The 9,362-nt window shown below is 33.8% G+C and overlaps 1 protein-coding gene across 6 annotated transcripts; it reads left to right on the top strand.

Moving 5' to 3' along the window:
* The first annotated feature begins 233 nt into the window (after positions 1-233).
* On the top strand, positions 234-7,788 carry CCP1 (P-loop containing nucleoside triphosphate hydrolases superfamily protein). Of its 6 annotated transcripts, none has more exons than XM_090312274.1 (11): positions 234-628; positions 965-1,132; positions 1,245-1,297; positions 2,184-2,249; positions 2,385-2,492; positions 3,250-3,316; positions 3,921-4,005; positions 5,594-5,754; positions 6,162-6,263; positions 6,829-7,075; positions 7,343-7,788. In XM_090312274.1, the coding sequence occupies exons 1-11, from the start codon at positions 584-586 to the stop codon at positions 7,474-7,476; spliced, it is 1,236 nt and encodes a 411-aa protein (XP_090168400.1). In that variant the 5' UTR covers positions 234-583; the 3' UTR covers positions 7,477-7,788. The 6 variants fall into 6 exon arrangements, with proteins under 6 accessions (XP_090168400.1, XP_038883745.1, XP_038883746.1 ...); XM_039027817.2 differs by having other exon boundaries at positions 333-667; XM_039027818.2 differs by having other exon boundaries at positions 365-628; positions 1,242-1,297.
* The last annotated feature ends 1,574 nt before the right edge of the window (positions 7,789-9,362 follow it).

The raw sequence follows: 9,362 nt of genomic DNA, 5'->3' as shown, positions 1-9,362 counted from the left end.
ACAAAATTCTTAATTTTAGGTAAATGTAATAAAAAACGATCTAATTATATTTGCGATTGAGATTCATTACAATAGATCTGTCAATGTAATTGAATTATGTTTATATCAAATTTTATTATGAATTAGTAAACATGACTAAAATCTAATTAATTAGACTTAAATGGATTAGATTTCACCAGTGAAACGTGAAGTTAAGCTACAAATTGAAATATGGTCGATATATGTATGCCGCCGACCTCCTGAACCATAGGGTGGTGGCGATTGACGCTGAGTTGTTACTAACTACCAAATTATTATTATTTTAAGACAAACTACCACATAATTAATTACTTACAAAAGGAAAGAAAAGAACTCGTACATGATTAAACACACGTTTAAGGCAGAAAGGCGAAAAGTTCTTTCTGTGTTGACTATTGACAGCTGGAAGTCCTTTTTTTTTTTTTTTTTCTTTGCTTACTCCAACTCCAATTTACTCTGCAAACTGTGAAAAATCGAGAGGTTGAATTGAGGGGGAGAGACTGTTCTTCCATTGTTGCAGCATTCGAATCTCTCCTCTTTCACCTCCTCCGATTCAATTGCAGCAATGGCCGCCGAGGACGATCCTGCTGCAACTCGTTGGACGTTCCAGGCACTCCTTACTTTCCTCTTCAACTGTTTTTGTTTTCTTGTGAGGATCCAGATGTTGTAGGAGCTGTACTTTACTTAATTTTTTATTCAGGACTGGTCCTGTGTGTTGGTTGACGAAATTGTATTCTCCAAGTTGTTCTACCTTCCTAATTTCCTCATCTATTTTAATTCAACTTCCGATCAGTTTCTAATCGGTTTCTGCTAGGCATGTCGTGTCACGGCTGCATTGTAGTTTACTTCCTTCTTCTTTTTTGATTGGAGTAGATTATGGATTTTCGCCAACGCTTGTATAATTTTGTTAATATTCAACCTTCTTCTGCTTGTTATCTGTTTGTAGGATTTCAAGAGGTTCTATGATTCCACATTTGGGAGAAAGAAGGAGTCGAAGTCCCGGAATGGTGAGGCCTCCGATGCGGCTTTGAAAAACGAGACTGCTTTCGGTATACCGGCAAATGGAACTGCGCATGGGCCTGAATTGGCCATCTACGAGCAGTTTCGATTGCAGGTAATGCATCTGATTTTAAAATTGTGACAATAGTTGACTGATTTCGGACGCATCTCTTTGGTAAACTGCTGATGACTCCATCAAATTGTTCTTGCTAATTGTTTTGTAGCAGAATGGCTCAAGTTCTGCACCTGGTGCTGTGTCCAACCGTAAGACGGTGATTATGTATGTTGTCTCTATCTATTGCTGTTGACAATTATATGCTTCTTTTAACTATGGAAAACGCAGTAGTTTAGTTGGACCTGGCAGTAGACAAAATAGACCTAGACCGACATCTAATGACTCTGACACTTTGATAATGTTGCCTGACATATTCTTAGCAATGGAAACCATAGAGCATGCTTTTTCGTCAAGATGATACAAAAGAAATTTGTAGATGGATTTATGCACATATTTTTAGGTTTCATAACTCTCTTTAGATTTGGTGCTTTTACATGAAATCTGGAAGAAAAGGAAACATCTGCCTGACTGTGTGCCATGCTCTGAAGGAAAGATGCTCATTCTCGAGTGGTATTAAATGTCAGTTATGTGACTTTTTATGGTAGAGTTTCTACTTACCAATGCTTTTGAACTTGATTATCAGCAGCAGCTGCTTGATGCCTCTAGTTAGTACACAAATTATGAAAAAACTATTACTATTTGAAAACAAAATTTCATCATCTGTGCTCTCCTGAATAAAAGCTGTATGCAACTTGCAATTAGGTGCGTATGAGTTATGAGGTTCACAATATCCAGTTGCACTGTAATGTGAAACAATGATAAAAAGTCACGAGGCATATAATATATTGTACTTAGTGGCTCTTCAGGGTTCCTCTGTTCCTTGGGAAATACTTAGAAGCAATCAACTACACAGTAGACAACAGTGCCAACAGAAAGTTAACTGCTCATGGCATCGATCTTCAGTCTTGTTTGAGTGAATGCTCATTCACCAGAATTAAATCAAATTTGCATATTTGAATTCAAATGAGTTTTTGTTTTAAGGATCAGTGATTTCCTGTGATTTAGTAACGTACCTAATCATGCTTATTATTTTTATTTTTCACCTTGTCAGACAGAAGCCTTTGCTTCCTCCATTAGAATCTGCAGAAATGCGCAACTTAGCTGAAAGCATTTCTAGGTAACTGACAAAGTTCTGTACATCAACTGAGGTTATCTTTATTGATTGAAATCATATGGGTCTCTTAGCAAATTCATTATCATTTTATCAACAATTTTTTCAGGCATCCTGACTGTCCTATACTGCCTTATTCAGGGATATAATACGCGGAAATCCGGATATTAAGTGGGAAAGCATCAAAGGGTTAGAACATGCCAAACGCTTACTTAAGGAAGCAGTGGTCATGCCAATAAAATATCCCAAGTGAGTTTTTTCATTAGTTTATTATAGACTATTTGATAGTAGCTCTGCAGTTATGGACATCTATTCCTTTGCATGGGGTTGGAGGTTCATATCCTCAACCTCACTTTTGTTGTACAAGAGAAGAAGCATTTGTTGTACTAAAAAAACTTATATATAATTCAAATACTAGTTGGATTAGTATTGAAGATAAATTTCACACAACTTTTTTTAAGTTTCAATTCGAAAAATATATATACTAAACTAAACTACATTGGATTAAATTCATATAATAAGAAACCATCCAAGAATGTGACTGTTAAGTATACAGTTTCCAAGCATCCTAGGGTGCTGAGCATCTGAATTACATGCCAACAAACAGCTCCTAGAAGAATATTCAAACCTACCACCTCCAAATCAAAATTTCTGAATGCTAATTTTGTCTGCCAACCCGTGTCAATTTCTATTCAAAATTTATCCCATGACCTAACAATGATATAGATTTAACTAACTGTTGTCAGGATAATATGAAATTAGGTTTTTCTATTTACTGCTCGATTGATGGTTGATATAAAGCTCTTGGTTGAGTTGTGACATTCAACCATACAAAGGCCTTCGTATGGAATTTCTGATTGCAAGTTTACAATACAACCTTCCGGAGCGCCCCCCCCCCCCCCCCCCCCCCCCCCCTCTTTTTTTTTTTTAAAAAAAAAATCCTGTATTGCATTTGTACTAGAATCTTCTTGTGAACCATTATTTAACCCTCATATCTCATTTGTAGTTATTTTCGGGGTCTCCTATCTCCATGGAAAGGCATCCTCCTCTTTGGCCCCCCTGGAACGGGAAAGGTATGTAGGTTCGAGCTACAATCTTTTGTTTTAAAAGCTAAGTCTTAACATTTGGCTGTAGTCATAGTCAATACAATTGAGATGATGCTTCAGTCTCTTTGTTGCTTTACGGATTCCCTTAAAACTCAAATAACTGTCCATAAAGTTAAATTATTGCCTAGCAGAAATCCATGTTATTATGTATCATTATTTTACAAGCTTTGCGAACTAGCTTGTAAATTCGTTTTTCAGGAATTCTGCTATAGCATCTAGCACACCCTTCCTCTTTATATCTAGATGATTGAGAAACTTGAGAGTTTGTACAATCTGTCACTTATTAGATTTTTTTGGATAAGAGACACTTATTAGATATTTCTTGTAATAAGTGAAGGCACTAGCACCCGAGTATTGGATATTTCAAGTTAACTTATTGGATATTTCTTGTAAAGGCACTTCCAACCGGATGATTGAGAAAATTGAGAGAGTGTATTCCGGTCTGTCACTTTTCAGATTTTTGTTTTTGGTCACCTGATCATTTTGGAGTTTTCTTATATTGATAATTTAGCTTGAAGGTTTTGTGGTCTACTTTTCCTTATTTAGATAACCTTTCATGTTAATTATTCAGACCATGCTTGCAAAAGCTGTTGCAACAGAGTGCAAGACAACATTTTTCAATATTTCAGCTTCATCTGTAGTGAGCAAGTGGCGAGGTATGATTACATCTACGAAGAGCGTTTGTTTATGTTTTGTTCCTTCTCAATTTGTCCAGTCAAACATATGAAACTGTAACAAAAATTTTGAAACACTTGATCTTTTTCTTTTTGAATGTTTGTTTTTTGGGTTAAGTAAACAAAATGTCCTTTTATGTGTTTAAAATATCAATACTCTACTTGAGTCATGGGAAATAAAGATCAGCCATTGTAGCGGCCAGAAGGAATTTTTTAACACTACAGGGGTAAAATATTGAAACCCTAATGCTATAAAACTAAAGTACTAATTTCCCTTTTTCGATTAATATTGTAGAAGATTTGATTTAGAGTTTCAATACATTGTTAATTTTTGCCCAAATTCGATCTCTTGAAATCAGCATCATTTGTCTGGTTATTTTCCATGTACTCTGCCTATTGTGCATGACCTGTTCAATATTGTGTCAGCGTTAAACTAATGGGGATCTCATGTATTAAATTAAAGTTTCACTTAGTTAATCACCAGTCGACACCATATTTTTCTATACTAGCTCATATTACACAAAATCCACATTAGACATTTGATGCGTAGGTGACTAAATTCACCCGCAATATTTGGACAAATATTAAGTTCAAATGGCAAGAAGTGACATAGGATACGGTTTTCCACTTGTGAGATATTGATCAAGATGGTGAAAGACTTGAGGTTATGAGCCAACGATCTAAAGATGTTATGTCATTTGATGCTTAGGTAATTCAACATTCAAATTTTAGGGAGAAAGCCTTCTTTAAAGTTTATATTATTCAAGAATATAATATTCAACTTTTGAGTTTTACATAAAAGTAAAAGACTGTTGGTCAGGAAAAAAAAAATCCTTTTTTGGGCCACCGGATATCATGTATAAAATCTTACATTTCCTGACTATTAAAGATGGTGGTGTCAGGAAAATAATCTACAGAATTAAATTCCATGAACATGGAAATTCAAGACCAAGTAGATTTACAAGTAAATATCAAAGTTAGATTAATGATATAGTTTGAATGTAAACTCCAAAAAAATACATCATCCTTGCCACCTTTTTCATAGTAAGAATGATTTTCTTTTTCTGGTGTACTTGATTACTTTGGTTTATCTCCAATTTTATGTATGCCTAAATAGAACATCCTTCTGGCTCCAATCAGTCTTGGATGCAAGGGAGTTGTTTTCACCCATGTTGACATCCAATGCAATAACGTTTTAGATTTTTGAAGTTGATAACTGATGTTACAGTTTCCTTTTACGTAGTGATATGAGTTTTTGTTCTCCAGGTTGTAGCTATATTTCATTATTTACGAAAGCATGTTATGTAGCAATTTGCCATCGTCAATTTAAACTATGTTTGTGCCATTTTTTAATATGACGTCACAATGTAAAAATATTGGGGAGTGGAAATTACTAAATAACTTAAATGATGAAACCAAAATCTCACTAATGGTCCAGCATCATTCTCTTTTAGGAGTGGTGTCATCTCACTTCATTACTCTGCTATTGATTTCTAAAATAGATCTGATGATCTTCTTTCGTAACATTTGCTTTGTCTTTTAAAATTTCTCTGCTTCCATTCTTTAATAGGTGACTCGGAGAAATCTATCAAGGTCTTATTTGAGCTTGCTAGGCATCATGCACCATCTACTATATTTCTGGATGAAATTGATGCAATTATTAGTCATCGTGGTGAAGGACGCAGTGAACATGAAGCTAGTAGGCGTCTGAAGACAGAGTTGCTCATTCAGGTTCTATCTTTGTTCAATTGAATATTATAACACCCAGTTCTTCTATATAGTAGCCCCCATCGTTATACTTCATCCAAAGAGAGTTCACTTGCTTCTATCTGAACCCTTCACATGTTTTAGTTCTTGCCCAGGAACTATAATTTAGCTGTTTTGTTATTTATTAAAATAAATATTACTTAAATTATCTCAAGTCAACTCTGTAGCTACCTTTTTTTTTTGACATTGTTAATGAACACTGAACAGTATTGGAATTCTGTGGCATCTCATATAATTGTTTCCCAATGCCTATCAAAATTCCAGCCATCTTATTGAAGAAATCTGTGTGTTTGACCTGTTAAGAAATCACGTTAGAGTCTTTTCTATCTAATTGTGGCCTATCAAATATTGATTGTTGGATTAGATTGCAGATGGATGGGTTGATGCAGACAGATGAACTAGTCTTTGTTTTGGCCGCGACAAATCTTCCCTGGGAACTGGATGCAGCCATGCTTCGTCGTTTAGAAAAGAGAGTATCCTCTTACTATTGTAGTTTTTGTTTTGATAGAATAATTAGAACGGTGGTCAGTAGATTGCGAACTGCTTCTTGAGTCACATCCCCAAAAAAGTCGTTAATTCTGCCTACTGCCAACTATATCAGATTCCTCATAGTTTTATGTCATTTTATGGCTACTCTCCTATCAGAGAACTTGAATAACGAGGATTTTTACCCCTGAAAGAAACAATGAGATAATCTGTGTTCTCTTGAAACTAAAAAATTGCATATATGTTCATAATGAACATAACCATAAATCGTATTTCCTCATTTCATGCGTGTTTCAATATTCTCTAATTTGGTTAAAGGTGTTTGAGTTGAGGGGGAAAAATCAGTAACTTGAATAAAAGGAATTTGATTCAGAAACTGCTACAATATTCAATTTGCAGTAACTTTCAGTTTTTGTTTTTTGGTTTTTTTTGTTTTTTTGTTTTACTTACTTAAAACTTCCATAAGCATGATAGCTTGATGAGTTTCAAGTTTTTAACCACATTTGAACTATAATATCTCCAAGTGATTCTCCTTTGACCATGGTAAAATAGATACTTGTGCCTCTGCCAGAACCAGAAGCTAGAAGAGCTATGTTTGAAGAACTTCTTCCTCCTCAACCCGGAAATGAGGAACTTCCTTACGATATATTGATGGAAAGAACAGAAGGCTATTCAGGTTCTGATATTAGATTAGTGTGCAAAGAGGCTGCTATGCAGCCACTACGGCGCCTAATGGCCCAACTCGAGGAACAGCAAAAAGGGCTACCCGAAGATCAACAGGGAGTAGTGCCTGAAGAAGGTAAGGAACTTTTTAAACGCATCTTTCCCTCCCCCCCCTCCCCCCTCTCAAAGTATCTATTCTCTCAAAAATTGCCTTCTATTATATAGTAACCTTGATATTGTCAGTATCCACAAGGAAGATTAGATCTGTAGACTGTAATCTAGAAATTAAAAATTTAATGAAATACATTTAAGCATCATGGTCTTGAACATATGGATGGTCAGTCTTTCTCTTTTCTGTACCATCCTGCAAACAGATCTAACGTAATAACTCTTATGACCGTAGAGTTGCCTAAAATTGGACCAATCACAGCCTCCGACATAGAGATTGCCTTACGAAACACACGGCCATCAGCTCATTTGGATGCTCCCCGTTATGAAAAATTCAATGCCGACTATGGAAGTCAATTACGGCACTGAAGGTACACAAGTGCCCCCACTTATCCCTCTCAGCAGCCTTCTCGTACGTGTATGCTAGTTTGGGTGTTGTACTGCAAGAAAAAGCATTGAATTGTGTTCGAACATAATAATTTATAACTTACTGGTACCCCAGAAGATTAGTGTGTCATCAACATTTGGCTCTATAAAATTCTGTGCTCATTTCGAGGTCTTGTTATCATTGATTTGTTCATATATTAGAGAAATGAGAACAAATTTACTCAGAACTTAGTATTAGTGGATGTGAGATTTGTTATGAACTTTTTTTTTTAATTGATGAAATTATTCTTGATATCTGATTCTTGAAATCCAAATGCAGAACTGATGTGAAAAGTAACACTATTGTGGATAAATATGAGATTTGATACACACCTATTGGCTATTATTGATTGATAAAAGCTCTGTATGAGGAAGTAGCATTATCATATGAACATGTCTTAGTAATAACAATAAGATAGAAAGATGAGGATTCTGATGACAAATGTAAGTTTCTTAAGTACAAAGAAGTTGTCTATTTCTGTCATCTTCATGATGTTGCTGCCGTGACTATAAGAGAAAATGGGATGTTTCTTCATTTCCAGGTATGAGTGTGTTCTGATTTAAGGCTGCTTTTGGACATCAGCTCTAATTTGGAAATATTTTTGTTTGGAACCAGGTGGAAGGTGATTTGGAAGTTTGACTAAGATTGTGTTGACATGATTTATGATGTTAAAGTGAAATCAATTTGTTAATACTGATTAAAAAGTACTGTAACTATTTAGATATCTTTTAAAAAGATAATTTACAAATTTGCCCCCTATAGTTTAGATAAAATTAGAATTTAGTCTCTATAGTTTATAACTAGAATTTAGTTCTTATGGTTTGATAAAATTCTTATAAATAGTTCGTATAGTAGAGACTAAGGTTTTTAACAAATCATAAGGACTATTTGTGAGATTTTGTCAAACTAAAGGAACTAAATTCTGATTTTTAAAACCGCAGGATTATATTCTAACTTTCTAGATCAAATTTACAATTTAAACTTCTAAAAATTATTACATAATATGAACTCATTTACTTTTAAGTTTAAGTGATAGGTTCTGCAAGTGAAATAAAATGTTAAAACTTCTATTGAAAATATATTTAAAAAGTATATTTTTTAATTTCAAGTAATCAAAGAAATGAAATAGGTGATCAAGAATGGGTTTTCACTTTTTTAGGGAAGAATGAGCAGCGTTAAACACTATACATTAAACTTAGTAAAAAGTATTGTTCTATGAGGATTAGGTTACAAGCTTCATTTTGTGAAAGATAATGTTACTTTATATCCATCTAATTATGCTGATTACAGGCATAATTAAAGAAGAAAGCAAGGTCTAATCATGATTTATGCTGCTGAAAGCATCATCATATTGGAAAAATCCAATATTTAATATTATATATATACATTAAAAAATTAAGGAAAAAAAAAACCTTTTTGATCTCTAGGTCGAGGCCTAGTTACTATTTGGTCATTAAATTTCAAAATGTTATGCATTTAGTCTTTAAATTTTGAATTTGTTTCAATTTAGTCATTAGGTTTCAAAATGTTGTAATTTTACCTTTGACATTTTAGTTTTGTTTGAATTTGGTCCATAGATTTGAAGATTTTACATTTTTAATCTCATTTTCCCATCAAGTACTCACTTTCAAACATTGACCTCAATATCTATTAATTAGTATAAAATAATTATGAAGTAAAATTTTAAATTTAATTTTAAAATTGATGAAAACTAGTGAAATTTAATTAATTATAATTCATTTAATTATTTTGAATTTATTAACATACAATTAACATTGAAGACAAAAAATTAGTATTTAGTGAAAATTGAGGCTAAAAATGTTAATGT

The sequence above is a fragment of the Benincasa hispida genome, chromosome 3, assembly GCF_027475165.1.
Source record: "Benincasa hispida cultivar pf3 chromosome 3, pf3_genome.v1.1, whole genome shotgun sequence".
Taxonomy (NCBI): domain Eukaryota; kingdom Viridiplantae; phylum Streptophyta; class Magnoliopsida; order Cucurbitales; family Cucurbitaceae; genus Benincasa; species Benincasa hispida.
The sequence above is the reverse complement of the archived record's forward strand: the minus strand, read 5'-3'. Positions and strand labels throughout refer to the sequence as shown.